This window comes from Thalassophryne amazonica, chromosome 2, assembly GCF_902500255.1.
Source record: "Thalassophryne amazonica chromosome 2, fThaAma1.1, whole genome shotgun sequence".
NCBI lineage: Eukaryota > Metazoa > Chordata > Actinopteri > Batrachoidiformes > Batrachoididae > Thalassophryne > Thalassophryne amazonica.
The window spans coordinates 119281708-119303667 of NC_047104.1; the positions used below are offsets into that span (position 1 = coordinate 119281708).

General features: G+C 39.2%; 1 protein-coding gene across 1 annotated transcript in view; it reads left to right on the forward strand.

Annotated features, from left to right (window-relative positions):
- Positions 1 to 681: 681 nt before the first annotated feature.
- Positions 682 to 21960, forward strand: part of pros1 (protein S) — a 75062-nt gene continuing 53783 nt past the window's right edge. The window contains exon 1 of the mRNA XM_034192676.1: positions 682 to 850. Coding sequence (XP_034048567.1) covers positions 766 to 850 — 85 coding nt within the window. The 5' untranslated portion in view covers positions 682 to 765. The remainder of the gene's footprint in view (positions 851 to 21960) is intronic.

Consider the following 21960-nt stretch of genomic DNA (forward strand, 5'->3'; position numbering starts at 1 on the left):
AATAATTTTATATATCTGTAAACAAATATCTTTTTGCAATTTTGATAGCGAGCAGCCAAGAAGGCAATTACAAGATGTTGGTTCTAAACATTCCCAACAATGTCTGATTTGATAAATATAGTAAATGTAAATGATATGTAATGGAATCAATTACATTTACAAATCGGCGCAAAAAGGGGACTTCTGTAGAAAGTGGGTCAAAGCCTTTAGGACAGACTTTGTGGAGGTCAATCACGTATAGAAATTACTATAGTAAAACTCTCAATCCCTTTTTGTTTTTGTGGTAGACTATTATTATTATTATTATTATTTTGCAGGATTTACTGTGCACATTATTCATTTCTCCCTATCTGTTCAGCAGTTACTGTTATTTAAAAAAGAGAGGGAAAAGTGGATATTTTGTCTGATGTTGTACCGTTATAGGCTACTTGGTGTTATTTTAACACTTTTTGAAAATAAAGAATTAAAAACATTTACAGTCTACGAAATAAAAATACAATAACCACATAATAAAAGTGCAAAATTAAAAGGCAAGTTTTTTTTTCTTAAACATATATTATTATTCAGTCTCCGCAGTGAAGAGACATCAGCAGCTCGGTGCAACAGCGCCCCCTGTAGTCATGTGGCTGTACCCGCCGACACCCTCCGCCCCCCCGGACTTTTCCCTCTTGTGTGGGCAAAAACACTTTCGGGAAGAATAAAGTTTTTCCTCCCGCGGCTCCGCGTTCAGAGCCAAACCTGTGGCCTAGCAGGAGTAACGGCCGGATGATGTGGAGGAAGAAACGCCCGCTGTGGGGCCGTGTGCCCGGCCTGCTGCTGCTCCTGCTGACGCTCATCGACGCTCGGCTACGTAAGTGTCCGTTAATGCTGGAAACAAACTAACGTTTTTTTTTTTTTTACACACAGCGTTAAAGCAGCCCAAAGCCTTCTGTGGGAGTGTGAAGGCTGAATACGGTTAAAACGTCTCACTTAATAATAATAATAATAATAACAACAATAATAATAATAATAATAATGACTATGTGTGGGCCATGACTAATGTCTGGTTACTGTTATATCAACAACCGTTCATTTCTGGGAAAAAAGGACCGGTTTCGCAATTACCTTCTCTCTCTCTCTCCCTCTCTCTCTGTTTCAGGAAAGAATAATTAGTTTATCCGTGCAGGCACCAGCAGCCATCTGTCAGGCAGAAACAAAAGTCCTGCTGGAATGTGCTGTTTCTGTGTAACTACATGTGTTTGGGTGTATTATTATCAAGCATTTGTAACACACACACACAGACACACACACACACACACACACACACACACACACACACACACACACACACACACACACACACACACACACACACACACACACACACACACACACACACAGGCTCCATGATGCTCCCCCACTCCACCCCCGCAACAAAAGTTAAGTGTAATTCATATCCCCTGCCAGATGTGCACAAAGGGGATATGAAATTGTCACACTTTGGCCGTGCACATGGTAATGGCAACAAAATGATTCTGCTTTTCACCAAATTAAAACAGGACATCTGAAACTCCGGAGTCAAATCTGCAGCACGATTCAGCACTCAGGTGCGTCAGTGTTGAGAACCAGAGCAACTGGAAAAGGCCGAAAGGACGCCAATGTTTGACCTGGCTGCAGGAGATAAGATTGCTTATTTCAAGAGGTGGAGATGGATTGGTTGTCTGCCTGTGTGGTTGCTATCCAGGACCCAAGAGAAGCTAAAACCAGAGCAGAAAAGTGCAGAGTCACTCACACTGAGAAAAATAATAAAGATTATTAGTTATAAATGATTTAAGGAGTTGTTTTTACTTGTTTCTCTGCGCCCAAACTATGTGCACATCGAGCAGCGAACCTTGTGGACACGCAGATTGTTCTCCTGGTAAAGCTACCGCATGCCACGCACATGTGCGCTTCTCATTTGGAATGAATGCACTGGGGTGGGTGATATAGATTTACGTCATTTCATGGTATTGTTTGCAATAATAGTGTAAATTATGATATGAAACTAGTACCATGAGGCCACATTCCACTGGACGTCCATAAAAAATTTGTGTGAAGGGGAGATGGATGTTTCCATTGTTGAAAAGCCCCAAGGGGAACAACCACATGAAAGAAAAAAGCTATGAGCATTTAATGGACCTGACTTCCAAAAGTGTGCAGCCCCGGAGTCGTCACATAGGAAAGAAATGGGAGGAAAAAAGTGCTCAACATGCTACTCTATGCATATAATCTGCATAAATGTAATATTTGTTTTTGTTATGTACATAAACACCATCTCTCAATTAGCACTGCGACGATTATTCATTCATTTTCTGTACCTGTTTATTCCAGTTAAGGGATGGGGCCCAGCAGGCATTGGGTGAGAGAGCAGGTACATCCTGGACAGGACGCCAGTCTATTGCAGGGCCACATGCAGACAAACAAATACATTCATGCATACTAAAGTTCACCTAACCTGCATGTCTTTGGATGTGGGAAGAAGCCGGAGGGCCTGGAGTGAAACCCATGCAAACACGGGGAGAACATGCAAACTGCACACAGAAAGAACCAGGTGGGAATCGATCCCACAGCCTTGTGAGGCAACAGCGCTAACCACTAAGCTACCATGTCACTCCTACAATGATTAATCAGTGGTTAATCGACTATTAAATTAGGCGACAAGTATTTTGATAATCAATTAATTGTTTTTATTCATTAAAAAACAAATTCTTTGATTTCAGCTTCATAAATATGAATATTTTCTGGTTTATTGTACCAGCTGCTTCTGTCTGGCAGTAGCCTGAATATCTTGGGCAACACAAAAAAAGACATTTGAAGGGGCAGTGGTGGGCATAGTTCTGCTAACCGCTAATTATCAAAGCTAACGTTTTCATTATCAGATTAGCTTTTCAGATAACTTTGAAAACCATCAGCAGACCAATTAGCTTAAGATAAGTTTAGGTCTGATCATTTTTAGACAGCTAACATTTTTGCAGGTGTAGTGAATAAAGCTCAACAGTAAAAACATTTGTGAAGTCTGAAATCAAAGATTTTAGCACCTACCTGTTAAGTGTTTTGTAGCAGACAGCTCTATCCTCCGCAGACAGAAGCGAGCTGGTTACAGGAGAGAAAGGAAGTGGGGGAGATAATTTCTCCTTACACCATACTGAGTCGCTGGCATATCACGCAAGTCATCAACAGGCATACAGTTTTAACTTATGGTTAAACTTTTAACCTGACTAATTCCAGGGACACCAGAGAGTTGCTGCAACCTCTTATTAATGTGATGAAAGCATAAAAATGTACATTTTGGTTGTATAATGTTCATTTACAATTGTCATCATGTGCCTTCTCTGTGCTGTAGACCACAACACCTCTCTGGCGCCCAAAGGATTATGGGATATCTCATTAGGGCGAACACTGCCATCTACTGGCCAGTAGATGACAGTAGACACCCTGAAAACTTGCTAAAACAAATATTCCAAATAATCCGTGTCTGCTACATTTAATCTGCGTGGAATTTAATAAACACAAACCAAATTTCAGACATCTTATATATATTAGTCTGGAACAAAGAGGACAGAGTGTTGTAAAGGACAATAAGCAGGACGTTAAAGAGCAAACTTCACTTCCCCCCAGAATGACATGAACAGGAAGCGATCGCAGCTCACACATCCTGAGCTTCTGGCATTAAACAAACACAATGACATCATCTATAAACCCAGAAAATATATTCACAAGAGTTTTAGGCACAGTATACAAGGAGTTTAATGCTGTTGTCTGTGTGCAGCGGTTAAAGTGCAGCCTGATCAGAGCGTCGCAATGCATTTCTCCTGTCGTGAAACTTTACCCATAATGCACCGCAGCATGTATGTCCAAACATTAAAAACTTCAAAATTAGTGCATTACTTTAAAACTTAACCATATAGCTGATATTTTCACTTTATAAAAGCCAGACATGATGTTAATTTAAATAACTTGTCTGGAATTGGTTTGGTTAAGTTAAAACTGTATGCCTGTTGATGATTTGCGTGATATGCCAGAGAGTCTGTATGGTGTAAAGAGAAATTGTCTTTATTCTTCCTCTTCCTCAGTCACAAGGTCTCTTTTGCTGAGAGAAAGCTAATCTGACACAGAAGCACTGGCTCGTTGTTGTGTCAGTAGCTGTTAGTGTACTGAAGTCAATACTGAAAGTTATTGGTTTAGCTTTTATCTGTAACTTCTAAGGGTGTAACGATACATGTATTTGTATTGAACTGTTACGGTACGGGACGTTCAGTTCGGTACAGGGCTGTGCACGGGTGAGTTTGTGTTGCGTGTGTTTACCGTAAATTCTGGACTATAGAGTGCACCTGAATATTAGCTGCAGCCACCAATTTTAAAAAGAAAAAAGACAGCTTTTGATTTGATCCCACAATGCACCACGCAGGTGTATGCAGGAAAATTCAAACCGGATCAAACAAACATAACTTCAGTACAGTAGAGTCGATGATCATGGCATGCAGGAAAAAAGTTGTGCAAGGAAAATTGGGCGCTTATTTCAGCAAGAAACGGTGAGTGGTTTATAAATAGTTTTCAGACAGTAGCGTATTTGAAAGGCATTCTATGATGACTGAAATTACATTTTCAGTGGTTTTCCGACCATACAAGTCAATCTATACGGATTGTCCGTAAATTATACAGATTTTTGTGAGTCTCAGAGCCATACGGACATACAAATAAAGTCGGATATTCAGGGTTTGGTCTGCAGCGGCTCAGTAATCAACCGTTTCTGTAGCGCGACTCCACTTTGAAGCGTGAATTATTGAAGCAATGCTTTGATCCTTTAGCTCGCTGGTTCTTTGATTTGCTGCTCTTCAGAAACGGCATGTCCGCTTCTTAACCCCTCTCAAAGCCATTAAAATACCGTGAGTCACTTTTGTGTGTATTAAAGTCACTAACTAGGACTCTTGTCTTGTTGCAGTCAAGAAACGAGAATCGTCCTCCGTTCCGTTGGCACAGCTTCAAACGCTGCACGGCTCTCTGCCGAGACAGAGTCCGGTCGAAATTAATAAGTTCAAAATGAATTGCCGCTTTAAATAAAATGACACCTCTTACAAACGTTGTAATACAGACAAGAAACTACAATAGACTAAAATGTTTTTTTTCCTCCCAAAATGAGACGTGCTGTATTTCTTTACAAATTCCTGACGTGCAGCACAATCAGCTGTAAGAGCTCAGCTCAGATATATGCCTGAAAGGAAATGCTTTTGACAAAAACTACAGATTTGTTTACGAGGTCTGTTAGAAAAGTATCTGACCTTTTTCAAAAACCATATGGATTTGAATCACGTGTGATTGCATCAGACAAAACCTTCGTGCGCATGCGTGAGTTTTTTCACGCCTGTCGGTTGCGTCATTCGCCTGTGAGCAGGCTTTGTGTGAGCACTGGTCCACCCCTCTCATCGTTTTTTTATTGCGAGTAAATGTCTGAACGATTTGGAGCTTTGCTGCATCAATTTTTTTCCAGAAACTGTGAGAGACCTCCAGGTGGACACCGTTCGGAAAATTAATATGGCTTTCAGGGACGATTTTATTGGGATTATACAGATTAAGGAGTGTTACTGCTGCTTTAAGGACTGCCCACAACTGCTGAGAGTGCGGCGCGCTCCCAGCACCGATCGACAGGCTCAGACCCCGCTGAAACAACCAGATCATTTCCAACGTGAAGGCTTTGTTGATCCGGGACCTCATCTGACTTTCATAAAAAGGCAGAAGTCGTGGAGATCAGCACTTTTTCGGCACATTCCACTGTTACAGGAGTTTTTTTCATGGAAAGAAAAGCGGAGGGACGCGCCACGGAGCCGTTCATTACGCGGCACAAAACCACCCCCGTGTTGGTCTCACAGGACGGCTTTCAGGTGGATTTCAGATGGATTCCGGTTGCTTTTCAGTCGTGTGATTATCCGATTGTGATTGTGCATGAGCTGGACATGCCCGAACATGTCCTGGAAGGCTTTGTCACGGCGTTGCTTTGCGCCATGCAGCTCCACCATGACGCGCGGAATTCCGCTCCTCTTTCCATGACAAAAACTCCTGCAACAGTGGAATGTGCTGTTCATTTCTAAACTGGACGCTGTCTTGATCTGGTATGTCGTCTGACTAGCACAGGAATTGTGAAAAGACGTGGACATCAGCATATTAAGACAGACGTGCGGAGGAGTTCCGTGCGTCGCGGTGGAGCTGCATGGCGCAAAGCAGCGCCGTGATGAAGCCTGTCGATCGGCGCTGGGAGCGCGCCGCGCTCTCAGCAGTTGTGGGCCGTCCTTAAAGCGGCAGTAACACTCCTTAATCTGTATAATCCCCATAAAATCGTCCCTGAAAGCCATATTAATTTTCCGAACGGTGTCCACCTGGAGGTCTCTCACAGTTTCTGGAAAAAATTTGATGCAGCAAAGCTCCAAATCGTTCAGACATTTATTCGCAATAAAAAACGACGAGAGGGTGGACCAGTGCTCACACAAAGCCTGCTCACAGGCGAAGGCGTGAAAAAACTCACGCATGTGCACGAAGGTTCAAGCTTGTCTGATGCAATCACACGTGATTCAAATCCATATGGTTTTTGAAAAAAATAAAAAGGTCGGATACTTTTCTAACAGACCTTGTATTCCTATTTATGTCCAGAGATCAAGGATCCACCATGTAGAGTTTATTATGTCCAAAGTTTCAAGATCCAGTGACCAATTTCATATTTGTTTACTTTAAGACTCAATAAAATGTGCTTATAAAGCGCCAAATCACAACAAAATCCGTCTCAAGGTGCCTCACATAGAACAGTTCAACATAAAAAATTTAAATAAAAAAAAATAAAAAAAAAAATTGAAATACATAAAAAATAAAAACTATTCATAAGAAAGAGAATAAAAATAGGCTTTAAGTCTTGACTTAAAAATGTCCATGGACTCCGACTATCTCACAGTCACAGGAAGACCATTCCATAGAGCGGGTGCACGATAAGAAAAAGCCGAATAAAAGAATGAAGATTATTGAATAACAAGACGTGTACGATTTTTATTTTATCATTGGGCAAAAATGCATGTCAGATTTTCACTCTGGATCCAGCCCTGCATACTGTACCGAAAATGAACTGAACCATGACCTCAAAACCGAGGTGCGTATCGAACCGTGATTTTTGTGTGTCGTTACACCCCTAGTAACCTCCGTTAAATTTTTTAGGGATTAATCGGTTTAGCTTTAAAAAAGATAACTTTTTAGTTAGTGGATTAACTGTTATTGAAGCTAACTTTTTGGTTAGCTGTGCCCACCACTGTGAAGGAGTCATTTTGGGCTGTGGATTACGCTGATCAACATTTTTCATTATTTTTGGACATTTTATGGATTGATCAACTAATTTAGGAACAGCCAGATCACAATCAAGGGGTACGGGTTAAGCACATCTTTGTTATATGTGATTTACAATTTAATGTCTTGTCAGTGAATGATTTGCATGTGTTCATTAATTTCATGGTACTGAAATGAACCAAAATGCACAGTTTGGTGAAATTTGCAGTGTTCTTTTTAAAATTATGGTGTATTATTAAACAACTAGAAACCATTGTTTTGATGTCATTGTGGTGGTGATTTCGTCAAAGTACTACAAAAAATGTATCTTATATGCAGAAAACCTTCAGCAAACAATGTTTAATACTTCTGCAAGTTAAATTTGGTTGTTGGATTAGTAATGTGTGATTTGTATTTTACCTATTGCTGAGAAGCAACGCTGATATGGCTGATTGTTGTATTCATGTTTGCCGTTATGAAATGAATCTTTTTCACATCATTGACAGAAAATGTTCTGTTTTGAAGTAAATATGCATATTTCTAAGTGACCATAACATTGTTATTTGATACACAATGACACTTTGATTGACCGAAATAGATTTTGTAATCATTGTCTCGATAAATTCTGGATTTATGTCTCAAGAAATATGACCCTTAATATTTCACAAAAATCAGTGTATTGTCCGTACACCACTATTTAAATGGTTTAGATTGAGCTAGTTTAGCAATATTATTTCATTGAAAAGTTCAAATTTCTTTAGTAACAACTAAAATTATATTTACATGCAACAACTGATATTTAGTGTAAATCAGCAAGGCTGATTTGAAATTCAGGTTTGCAAAATGTAGTGTCCGTACACCAAGATATTTTGTGCTGCAAGTCTGGTCTACAAACATAGGTTGTATTAGAGTTACAATAAATAATGCTCACTTCCATGCTGTAATGTATGTAACATTCAAGTATGTATGAGAAAACATTATATTTTCCCTAATAAAGAAACACCACATAATTATATGCTGCCCCCCCACCCACCCATTTCCTCGCTCTTCGCACTCCCAACACACACGCACACGCTAAATATCATTTCAGGTTGGTTTTGGGTTAATTGATCCTTCATAATAAATGATTGTGAGGCAATATGCCTGTGGTAATGTCCTGTATATTTAGGACCAGTGTTTAACCCTGGGCCCTGTGCATCACAGCGTTATCAGTGCTTGAACGTGCATTTGATTGCGGCAGTTTTAAATGAGTTTTAAATGAAAACCAGTTTTAAATGAATGAAGATTATATTCTATCCACCTAGAAAACATATTACATATATGCATCACATATTTAAATAACAGCACCTTATCATTTAACAAATGATGAAATTGTAGTGTCCGTAAACCACACTTTGGCACAAAAAACATGCATTTCGAAATCAGCTCTAGCTTTTCAGGAAGTGAAGTTAATAAAAAGATATTTTGGCATTTATTAGACAACACCTTTAATAATTTTTCTGAGTGTAAATAATATAATATAGGAACATCAAATTTCTACCCTTAGTTACCCCACTGGTAACCCTTGATTGTGATCTGGCTGAAAATAATTGATTATTCGATTATGAAAATTATTGTTCGTTGCAGCCCTGCTGTTAGTGTCACTCTCACTTTAGCGAGCAGTGTATGTGCTCGATGTGGCACAGAGCATGAACAAATAAAGTGTGGGAACTAATTAATCCTCAAGCAACCAAGCTATGTTTGAGTGGGGTTATTTATGACACCTTTGACTTTACATTGGAATACAGTAAAACTCACCTAAACCATCACCATATAAACCTGATATTCGCACTCACCTGACAAAAGCAAAAGTCCCAATGCTTTTGTATGGTTTTCCATATAATAAACACCGTATATAACAGATTTTGTATAACGGACTTTCACTCACAACGGACAAAATGTCCCATCCTAATGCAATGTATTTCCATTAAAAACACCTCACATGTACCGGACAGAGCAGGCTGGATGTGCCTAGGCCAATAACGGACGTATGAAATGAAGTTCAGCACTGACACTCGCCAATTCAACGAAAGTGGGCACCGTATTTTCTTTGTTAAAAGACCAGCCGTTTCTTTTTTCAAACCGTGCTCAGACCTGGCACCTAAATGAGGCAGGCAGTAAGTAATTCAAGACCGGTGATTATTAACAAAATGCTGCTTGTTGCCTGCACTGTAATATGGTGTTAAGTTTCACACATATCCCTAGGTGTGACAGACCAAAGAGCTCAGCTTGGCTGTGAGCCCTCCCTGCAGCCTGACGTGCACCTCAGACCGCAAGGGCTGTGATCTATCATTTTTACGTTTCATTCCTTTCCTGTCATTTTAAAAGTTTCTGCAGTGCACCTGCAGATTACAGTATAATTTGATCATGGATGAAATACATTTGGCAGAAAAGTCCGCAGATATGACCAACTTTACAACGTGGAGTCAGAACAAACAGTCAAATGACCAGCGATTCTTGGAAGAAATTGTACACATTACCTTGGGTTTGGAGTTGATGAAGAAAAAAAGGCATTTTCAAAAAAAAAAAAAAAAGCCAAGTTGTAATTAGATAACCATCTGATATAACCGGTGTCAAAAATATATAGAACACTGCCATGATCTACTGGTGCCAGAAGTTCAGTACTTCAGCTGGGTTTACACTGTGTGAGTTTTGGCCCTTTTTCAGCTGATTTTTCATTCGTGCGAGAATTTTTTGGATTGCACCGAGTTTCAGGCTAATTGCGCGTCCTCCATCGTTTAGTATACATGAAGTAACGAGCTGCGTTTAACATCTCACGACCACCTCCTGATCGGCAGTCGCATGGGTGATTCTCACGAAATCCAGATTTAAAAGGATTCCAACTTCAAAATTTTAAAAAGACATTTGAAGACAAATTTCCAATTAAGCATCCAAGATTAATGTCTGAACTTACTAAAAACATTATTATTAGACATTGTTTTGGGAATTTTACCGCAACATGAAATCACATCAAATATATTGTTACATAGTTTTATTTTTGGTTAGTTTTAAAGTAGGTTATTAACACTTATGTCAAGATGTATATATGCCTCAGGAAAGATTACTTTGTTATATTTCTAAATTAAGAAAAAAATAATAATTTGTCTCATTACCGCAACATACCTAATGATTTATATCATGTTTTTTTAGGCTATTTCTTTGAAAACTGACAAATATAATGTTTTTTGTTAAAGGGATTAAATAAGTAATCCTATAAATTGTATCAACAGAATTACAAACTATAAACAATTTTCTAATTATTAAATAATTTGCAAATAAACACATATTGTGGTAATGACAACAGTGTTTCGGAAATGAAATTCACTGTTTCGGAAATCAGACTCAGTGCAACACATTCATAGATCAGCAATGATTCATATTTAACACACAATGGCACTATTTATAGAATATATTTTTATAAACAAAAACATTTCCATTTAATTAATTTCATTCATTCAGTTCATTTAGTTGTATATTCAATTATGAGTCAGTTGTATAACATATGAGTCAGTCACACAACATGCAACAATTAAGTAAAAGTAAACAAGTAATTGCAGTGTATCACAAACACACAACATTCAGTGTAAAATAGAACAGTAATGAATCTTAACCCATTTTTTATTTAGAACTATAGATTTAATGGAATAGTAGGTCAATTCATTTATGTACGCCTTTTGTGCTTTGCCCATATATCAGGCAAAACACAAAAATGGCGGGCAGAGGAGGTGACAGGATGTGGTTCTGGAATTATCAAGATCAAGATCAAGATTAGTTTATTGCCATTTGTAGTTAAAAAAAAAAAACATAGGAAATAGTTGTGCAAAAAGCTCAGTGCATCCCACACAAGAAAAACGACATTAGACAGACATGAAACAAATTATCACATAAAGACACGTTAACATAACACTAACACTGTGAAATACAAGATACAGAGATCACGTTAAAAAAGTTAAAAAGTTAAGATCAAATAAATAAAATAAAATAAGGTCCTGTAGACTTAAGGTGCACTATTCAGGCTAATAACAGCTTGTGGGAAAAAGCTCCTAGCATACCGAGACGTCTTACACCTAATGGTGCGGTACCTTCTTCCAGAGGGAAGAAGCTCAAACATGACTCTTCCAGGATGGCCAGAAGGATCATTTATGATCTGAGAAGCTCGGTTTGAGAGTCTGCTTTTGTACAGAGCCTCCAGCACCGGCAGGTCACAGTTCACAATTTTTTTGGCTGAGCGGACCACCTTATATAACGCTCTCTTGTCTTTGGCAGTAACGTTTCCAAACCAGACTGTGATGGAGCTAACAAAAAGACTTTCAGTCGTGCACCGATAAAAATTCACAAGGATTTTAGAGTTGATGGTGAATTCTCTAAGTTTCCTCAGGAAGAAGAGACGCTGACGAGCCTTTTTAACAATATTTGTGGTGTTTTTGTTCCAACTGAAATCATTGGACAACGTCGGCCCCAGAAATTTACATTCTTCCACAATTTCGACTTTTGAGTCTTCAATAACGAGAGGTGAATGGCTGTTATTTCGACCGAAGTCAACAACAAGTTCGCAAGTTTTAGAAGTGTTCAGGAGCAAAGTATTTTCTTTGCTCCAATCCACAACTTTCTGTACCTCAGCTCTGTAACGAGAATCATCATTTGCACTGATCAACCCAATGATTGTGTCATCAGCGTATTTAACTATGTGATTACTGTCATGGGAAGCCACACAGTCGTAAGTGTACAGAGTATGGAATTATGTCCCTAATGTCCCGACTGTAGTACCAGACCCTTTCTCCCTCCAAAGGGAGTCTATCAATCTAGCGCTAGATAACAATGGGATGTTGAGGGCAATGTAAGTAGGCAAAGATGATTTGTGAGAATGTCCTAAAAGGGAAATTAACTTATTTATTAACTTATCAAACTTATTTATTTATAGTAATGGTTCATGGTTCTTTGAACTGCTTTAATTTGTGGAGGAACCAATTTATTGCTCTCCTTAATTTTTTCCTCTGACACCTTGTAGAGAGTCACAGATGAATTATTTTGTAGTTGGTTAAATAGAGAATCAGCATCTGGAATGCTGGTTTCGGCCCCACCAATGCCGTCTGGTGCACCTTTTCCATGTGATGCCTCTGTGAAATTCCATGTTATCCACTGAAACCCATGCATGAACGGCACAGTGGAGGCCAGATAGAATGAAGTCTTGTTTCTATACTGAGAGGTTGGGCCATCTGCTGTTATACAAATAATAACTTTTCTGAATCCAATATTTCTCTATGTTGGACAAATTGCCATCCATCAGTTGTTATGTTCTCCACCCCAGTCCCAAATTAAGCAAACAACAGAGTCAAGTAAATTAGATCAATTTATTTTGTTGTGAACAGCATATGAATGCTTCTAAAACATCAGTAGCGTGCTTGTCTACCTTCTTAGTGTTTTTGGCATCCTTGGAGTTCAATATTTCCACCAGTTCCTCCTATGTGAACTCAGCAAACCTCGCTGGCAGACGATTTTCTGCTTTTGTTGACATGTTTGTTGCCATGTTTTCAACCAGCGTCTGTCAGCAAGTTCCTGACCTCCACTACGTCATTAGTGATGTCATCTCATGAATAATTGTATGCCGTGCTCTGATTGGCTAGCTGTTGGCAGTAAGCTCTAACGCTATTGGTCAGTGTGAACCGATCCAGTATAACTTTTGGTCCTAGCCTTTTTGGATCCCTTTGGATCCAACATAACTTTCTGGCGCCAAGCGTGCCAAAATACAGGTAAATGATGGACAGAAAGGCTAATCTGTGATTGGCTATTGCAATCTGAGTGGAGAACATAATATAATGTAATATAATATATAATAATAATATATAATCAATTCCTGATACTATATTACATTTAATGCCAGTGCTGCATAAAAAGAGAACACTAGTGACCACTGCTGGAGAGTTTTTAAAAACTATATATATAGCAGTTACAGACTCTCCAGCAGTGGTCACTAGTGTTCCCTTTTACTTTTTTATTAAGAGTTTTAGACAAATATCATGTTATATCAGAAATACACACAAGTTTATATATGTATACATCTATTTCTCATTACCGAAACAGTGACTCTCTCTACCGCAACCTGTCCTCAAGTGTTGCGGTGTATGATAATGCTGTTGCAGAGGATGAGTGACCTTGAACTTTCCTGACCTCTTTCAAGGCACTATGATGCCTAGCTAAACTTTACCTAGCTGTTTATATTTAGACCATGATGAGGTAAATATTAATTAAAGAGTTTTTAAAAATTTAAAATTTTAAAATGTTAAAAACTTTGCATATCTGTAATGAGACATGAAAAGTCGTGTAGGCACTCTAACAAATGAACTTTCAAATTTTATCTGGAGAGAAATAAAATGAGGTGCTTACCTGGTGGCCATCTTGAGTGTTACTGGAAATTATGTCCCCCCCACTCAGAATTCCTTGATTATAAAAGTTCCTTGTGGACTTAAATGATCATTAAAAATTGTTGCAGAGGATGAGAAAATTGATGGTGGACAAAGTTCTTTTCCTTAAAATTTTTTTTTACAAATGAATACCAAATATCACATGTTTATTTACTGTACTATTACTATACTATTTGTAGTATAACATGCACTGAAAGTTTATCATGTTTATTTTTATTAAGTATTAAAATTAGTATTTCGAAGAACCTAAATTCAGTAATGGACTTGTTGCGGTAATGAGAATTATACTATTAAATGTGAAAAAACAACAAAAAATATTTTAATGATGTTCACTTAAAATCATGTGCAACATAACCTATAATGATATGTTTATAACTGTATCCTTATAATTATGATAGCATTTACTTTATTTGTCAAAATGCTTCATGCTACCTAGCAAGTCTGATTTCATGAGAATCACCCGCATGGTCAGATGAAAATCAAACCTGTTTGATATTCTGGTTGGCCGTCGTGAGGGTATCCCGCTGCTGAAATGCTACAAGTGTCCAACCTCTTGCACTGTGCCTGTGCAAACACCACAGACCTGTCTTGTAATGTTTTTTTTAATTTTGATGTCTCCCATCGATAGTTTTTGTAAAAAAATAAGAAATGTAAATTAAATTTGAAAAAAAAAGCTTCTGTTTATGTTTTGCTTCTGGAAACACGAGACCGACGTGTGGTTTTTGAACATACAATGTGTGTGAGAACATAAATCGTGCGCTCTGAACTTTTACACCGTGCGGGTCTGTCGTACAGTTTGAGCTGGAACCGCGTACAGTGATTGAAAATATCAGCCCAGCTTCAGGGCAAATACTGCCATGAACACTACTGGCCAGTAATGGCAGTAGAGACCGTGAAAACTTGCCAAAACAAAATTCCAGATAATCCGTGTCCGCTACATTTAAGATGCATGGAATTTAATAAACGCAAACATAATAACAATGTCTATTAACCCAGAGAATATATTCACAAGATTTTTAGGCACTAGAGTTTAATGCTGTTGTCCGTGGAGCCTGATCAGAATGTCTGAAATGCATTTCTCATGTCGTGAACGTACTGAGATTACCCTATCCTAGCCATAATGCACTTGGCACAGCATGTCCATACTAAAACCTTGAAAATTAGTGCATTACTTTAAAACTAAAACATATACAGTATCTGATATTTTCACTTCATAATGGTGCATTTACACATAACCAAAGACGCGTTACAAATGTCATTTTTCTGTCATTCGTGACACATTCCTGACATTCTTAATGTGACTTAATGCATCTGAATAGGTTTCTTAATAGTGCGTGCTGGTGTGTGATATTCTTGATATTCGTGGAGCATGTTTTTGCCTGTCAAAAAATCTTCCACGAATGTCACACACAACCCTCATTTCGTCTCACATCCTGGAGGTCACAACTGAGCATGTTGGTCCGTCTTGATGAGTAGTGATCCTTAATAGAACGTGACAACGTGGTTCTTGGAGCCCAAACTGTCACGCGTTGTTACGACGTGACACGGAAACTGTCAAGTTTTGACACGACTTGTAACGCGGCATCACATTTCACTGCGTGCCACGGCGAATCAGTTTTCTGTCACATGCGCAAAATTAAACCCGGCTCTACAGCGTTCAGTTTGATGCAGTATGCCGAAGAGGAACAGTGACGTGAATTTGGTTAAGTGTCGTTCCACAGTTCCTGCTGAAGCTCCTCAGGATGCTCCTCCAGGTGTTCCACCTGCTGTTGTGACCGATGAGCGGGAGAACGAGTCTGAGCCAGAGGAACCAGAGGAGCGAGCGGAGACTCATGTGCAGCCAGACATCTCTGCACCTCCTCCAGAGCACAACTACGCAAGCAATGACGAAGTTCTTCTTCTGCTGTGGATTCATCTGGGAGGTGAGGAGCAATCTGGAGCGGCGTGAAGTCTTCATCAGCTGATGGTAGAATATGCAGGGTGTGTGGAGACACTTCGCCAAATTCAAAACATTCCTGACAGATTGTGACAGAACGTAACATTGCGCTGCTGCACACAACAGCGCGGGACAATATTCTTGACCGTGCGTAATGGCTCGTAATAAATCGCCATGACGCGTGCCATTAATCCTAACGCATCTTAACAGGTCCTAACAGTTCCTGGGGGCACCTACGCTTCTGCACCGAATCATCACATTAGTAATCAGCGGCCAAGAATGTATCATTCGTGTCATTCGTGACTTGTCGTCATTATGTGTAAACACACCATCTAAACCTTTAATTTAAATAACTGGTCCGAAATTAGTTTGGTTAAAATTTGAACCATAAGTTAAAAATGTATGCTTCTGGATGACTTGGGTGATATTGCCCGTGTATCAGAATGGGGTTAAAAGAAATGATTTTTTTTTTTTGTGACCAGTTCTCCTTTGACTGCAGAGGATAGAGCGGTTTCTTCTAGAAACAGCTCTCCTCTGTTTGCAGAGGATAGAACTAAACATCTGCTATGAAACATTTAACAGGTTGGTGCTCAACTGATTTTAAGTTTTATAAATTCATTGCCTGCTATCTCTGCCAGCTGTGTTTTTACCTCGGGTCGTTGTGTAGAGCCGTTCAGTTACCTGGTCCCAGTGGTTGGGTTGGATGCTGGAAGATTTTGGATCCGGCGCCCTCCTGTTTCCCGTCTCCAACAGTGCTGAGTGAATTTTCAAATTCTATGGCCGGTAACACAGGAAACTGGCAATGCTAGTGTGAAGGCTAGCACTAAGATCCCAGCAAGGATAGCGCTGGTAAACGATAGATCACTGGCAAATAAAACCTTTGCTGTTAAGGACTTTATCCTGTCTCATGGACTGGATTTCCTCTGCATAACCGAGACCTGGGTTGGTGTTGGTGAGTCGAGCACCTTTTCTGAGTTTTTGCCTGTTGGCTTTACTTATTTTTCTACACCGAGAGCTTTGGGTCGCGGAGGTGGTGTAGCAACTGTTTACAGAGAAAGTTTTAAATTTAAACAGTTTGCTTCAACATTTACAGCATTAAGCTTTGAGCTAAACGCATTTGTTTTGACTGCTGATCCCCCTGTGTTGTGCGCTGTTGTTTACACGCCACCTAATTATAACAAAGACTTCTTAAGTGACTTTTCTAACTTCTTGGCTGAAATCATGCCTCAGTTTGACCGCATACTGATAGTGGGTGATTTTAATGTTCACGTATGCTGTGCTGATAAACCTATGGCCAAGGACGTTTTGGAACTTATTGACTCTTTTAACTTTGTGCAGTGTGTTTCTGGACCCACACAAGTACACGGACATACACTGGACCTTGTTTTAACTTTAATGGCATTTGCGTGTGTAATTTAGAAGTCTGTGATGCTGTGTTTTCCGATCATGCGCCAATTCTTTTTGACGTGCCTTATTTATGCAACACTGTCAAACCGTGCGCTCCTGCGCGCCGCTGTTGTGTAATCAATTCAACCACTGCTGCCCAGTTCTCTGTGGCTTTTAACAATTCGCTGTTGGTAGGGACCATTCTTATTTTGACTGTGATATTGAACAGCTTTTCATACACTTTGACTCTACCTGTGAGTCTATTCTTTTTATGACTTAACCTTTATTATTTTCAAATATCAGTAGTAAACAAACAACACACCACAAATATCATATTCAGCCCTTGACAAGTAACTTCCAGTGAATTACAAGAACGTTTAACACACAAACAAAATTTAGATAAAAATAATACAAAACTAAAATGGTCTATGGATACAATATACCAATATGCATATCTGTATAAATACAGTAGTAAACAAAAAAAAAAAAAAGGGGGGGGGGAGGGGGAAGGGGGTACCAAACAAATCTAAACATACAGTTTCAACTATGCCAAGCCAGTCTGAGCGTACAATGTTAGTTGTGTAAACCTATTCAAATGCCTAAAGTATTTGAGCTGGAAAATGTCATTAATTGAACATAGGCCAAATAGGGGCCCCATTTGCGATCATAATCATCTGGTCTGTTCAGTAGTCTGAAAGATAACCTCTCTAGAGAAGCTAAGAAAAGGATGGGGCTAAAGGAGACTTCCACTCCTTTACTAATAATTTTCTCCCTAGCATAATCGCTGTTTGGGCCCACTGTGAGGGAAATGAAGGCAAAGCACTTATAATTGAGGGGTCCCCTAGAACGTAAAGTCTATTACTAAAGGGAATGTCCTTGCCCAGGATCTTCTCCACTGCCCTATGAACTGCTGTCCAAAAGATCTGAACTTGTGGGCACTCCCACAGCATATGTAGCAGTGTACTGTTATCCCCCTGGCACTTCCAACATTTATGATTATCTGCTAAGCCCACTTTGTATAACCTAAGAGGGGTCCAGTACATCCTATGTAATATTTTGAATTGGACTAAACGAGTCCTCAGCTCTCTTGATATTTTCTTCCCATTTCTAAGTATCCCCTCCCATTCAGCTTGTAAGAAAGTACAATTTAAGTCCTTCTCCCATGCCTGCTTAGTGGATGTCAAAGAGGTATCCGATTCCATTAGCAACATCTTGTAAAAATTGGAAGCTGCATGACCTTGCCTAATTATTTTCCTGAGGTCTTCTAAGAAGCTACAAATTGAAAAGGCTGACCCAGCAGACCCAAAAGTTTTTACTAATAGGTGTCGCATCTGCAAATATTTCCAGAAATCCTGTCTAGGCAAATTGAATTCCCCAGCCAGGGTTTCAGATGACTTCAATATGCCATTGTCATATAGATCTCCCAACACTGACACACCTTTCAAAAACCAAGATTTCCCAAAAAAAGGGGTTTTGTTAATACAATGTTTTGGATTGTACCACAGACCTGAGGTTTGATTGAGGTGTACGTTAAATTTAAAAATCTGAGATATACTTTTCCACACTCTTTGAAGGTGCGACATGACAGGGTGCAGCCTGTTTTGAGGGGCAAGATTACTAGACAAGCAGCAAAATGGAGTGAATGGAGCAGAGACCTCCTTTTCAAGAACAAGCCAAGGAGGTGCTTTCTCTGGAGGCATAAACCAATGAGATAAATGCCTGAAAGAGAAAGCATAATAATAATACAGTAAGTTCGGGATTCCCAGTCCTCCACTATCCACCGGTCTCTGTAGTTTTTTTCAAGTTAAGCCTGGGTTTTTTATAATTCCATATAAGTTCTTTACACAACCTGTCAAACTTTTTAAAATATGATTGAATATATACCAGTAAAGCCTGTAACAGATAGTTAAATTTGGGAGTACAAACCATTTTAATAATGTTCACTTTACCCCACATTGAAAGATACAATTGGTTCCAGCGTTCTATGTCCACCTTCATACTATCAAGTAGCGGATCAAAATTAATTTTTATAAGGTTAGATAATTGTGGGGGAAATGTAATACCTAGATATTTTAAACCTTTTTTGGGCCAGGAAAACGTACCAGGGGAAAAAATGTTTTGGGACAGTAAACAGTGAGTGGAAGGGCCTCTGACTTTGTCCAATTGACCTTATACCCTGAGATATCTGAAAATGTATTGATTAGAGAGAACAGCGCAGGAAGGGAATTTTGAGGATCAGATACAAATAAAAGAATATCGTCTGCATATAGCATTAGCTTATGACAGCTTTGGCCAATAGAAATACCCGGAATTTTAGCTTCTCCTCGAATAGCTACCGCCAGCGGTTCAAGGGCTATTGCAAAAAGAAGGGGAGACAGGGGGTCTCCCTGTCTTGTGCCCCTTCCTAATTTGAACGATGGACCAAGTATGCCATTTGTGAGGACCGATGCTTTTGGACGTATATATATATAAGCCGTATCCAATTAATAAACTTGCTACTAAAACCAAAATATTTGAGCGTTAAAAACAAGTACTGCCATTCGACTCTATCGAATGCTTTTTCAGCATCCAATGAAATGGCTGCAATAGGGTCCTGACGATCTTGAACTGCCCACATAATGTCCAGCAACCTTCTAACATTATCAACTGAGCATCGGGAGTGTATAAAACCCACCTGATCAGGATGGATCAGGTGAGTCATGACATGATCTAATCGATTGGCCAAGATTTTAGATAATATTTTGCTGTCGTAAGAGGTCAAACTAATAGTTAATTATGATAATTACGGCAATCTGAGGGGTCTTTGTCTTTCTTTAGAATGAGAGTTATAATAGCTTCAGATAGCGATGGGGGGAGCATTTGTTTTTGGAATGATTCATTGTAAACCTCTAGGAGCATTGGGGCCAATTCTTCCGGGAAAGCTTTATAAAATTTGGCCGTAAACCCATCTCGGCCCGGCGCTTTACTGGAAGGAAGGTGTTTAATTACTGCAATTATTTCTGCTACCGTAATTGGTGCGTCTAGACCCTCAATTTAGTCCTGGGTTACTTGGGGAAGGTTTAAGCTCTGCAAAAACTTGGTAATATCTTCCTCTGAGGCCTGTGACTCCGAACTATAGAGCTGAGTATAAAAGTCTGTAAAAGTAGCATTAATTTTTTGGGGTTCTGTATGGAGTAGTCCGTTTGTGTCCTTAATAGCAGAGATAGCACTCATGGCCTCTTTTTGTTTGATATATCTCGCCAGTAACCTTTCTGCCTTGTCTCCCTCCTCAAAGTATTTCTGTCTTGCCCGAAAAAGACTAAATTCAGCCTTCTGTGACATTATTGTATTATATACATATTTTAGTTTAGTTAGTTTGACCAGGTTGATTGACGAGGAGTCATTTTTTAAAATTTGCTCAGTAATCTCGATTTTTTTCTCCAAATTGGCAAGCTGTTTCATATTTTCTTTCTTTCTGAAAGAAGCCTGTTGAATAATATTGCCCCTCAAAAAGGCCTTCAGTGCCTCCCAAGCCACTCCTGCTGAAGGGGCAGAAGGAATATTTGTCTCCTTGTACAAATTAATTTGTGATTTAAGAAAATTTATAAAAGCGTCCTCCATTAACAAACTAGAATTTAATCTCCACCTGGGGGTTCTAGTAATAGCATTAAACGCGATCAAGGAGAGATAAACTGGACTATGATCTGATAATATTATATTACCAATGCTGCTATTAACAACAGGTGGCATTAAAGATTGGGATATTAAAAAGAAATCTATTCGCGAAAAGGAATCATGAGGGGAGGAATAAAAAGTATAGTCCCTGCCCATTGGATTTTGTAACCGCCACACATCTACTAGGGCGCAGGCATCAGACATTGCTTTGAGTGATTGATTTCTTCTTGTTGTGCGAGTAAGACTTTTGCTTCGGTCTAATGTTTCATCCATCACCTCGTTATAATCCCCTGCCAACAAAACAGGATAGTCCCCCAGATCTGAAATCTTTTTCTCCAGCTGGCCGAAAAAAGACAGGTCATCAGTGTTGGGAGCATAAATATTAGCTAAAATAATATTTGTGCCTTGAATTTCACACAACATAATCAACATCCTACCCGCCTCATCTACACTCTGTTTCAGGCATTTAAATTGTAAATTCCTATTAATTAACGCTGCTACACCTCTACTTTTGCTGGTTCCGCTACTTGAGCCAACAAAACCCACCCAGCCAAAAGCCAACACTTTTTAGATTTAATAAAAGATAAAATTTTCCTTTTCTTTATGACATTATTGAGACCCCTAACGTTCCACCTCATCAAACTTAAATTATTAGGTGTCATTGATCAGATGGACAAGCAATAAATGGTGCTGTGAATAAAACTGTATTGGTATCAAATAAAAAATAAAGACAAGAATAAAACAAAACTTAAAAGAGAAAAACCCACCACAACAAAAAACAACCCCCCCTCTCCCTCCAGAACTTCCCTTATCACAGTCCGCGAACATACACTTAACTAACGCTGCCCAAGGCATCCCAGCCCCTCCCCCCACATATGTATGAGTTGGTAACAGGTCATTATCTAACAAAATAATATTATACATCCCAACCTATAGTAACTTTGGCTACAACAAAGAGCGTTGTATTTATCAGAATAACAATTGACAAACGGCCCTCCCAAAAAAACATTTTCTCTCACCTCTAGAAGCCCTCATCCCATCACAATAACAAATCTTAATGGCAGAAGTGCCCATCAAAAAGTCAGAGTCTACACAGTAGTGTGTCTTCACAGAGTCCGTGTGTCCGCGAGCTGGGAATACCTCAGTCGAGTGAATGGATAAACGACATGGCCTTCTTATGGTCTTTGAAATGCCTGGGTCCCTGCG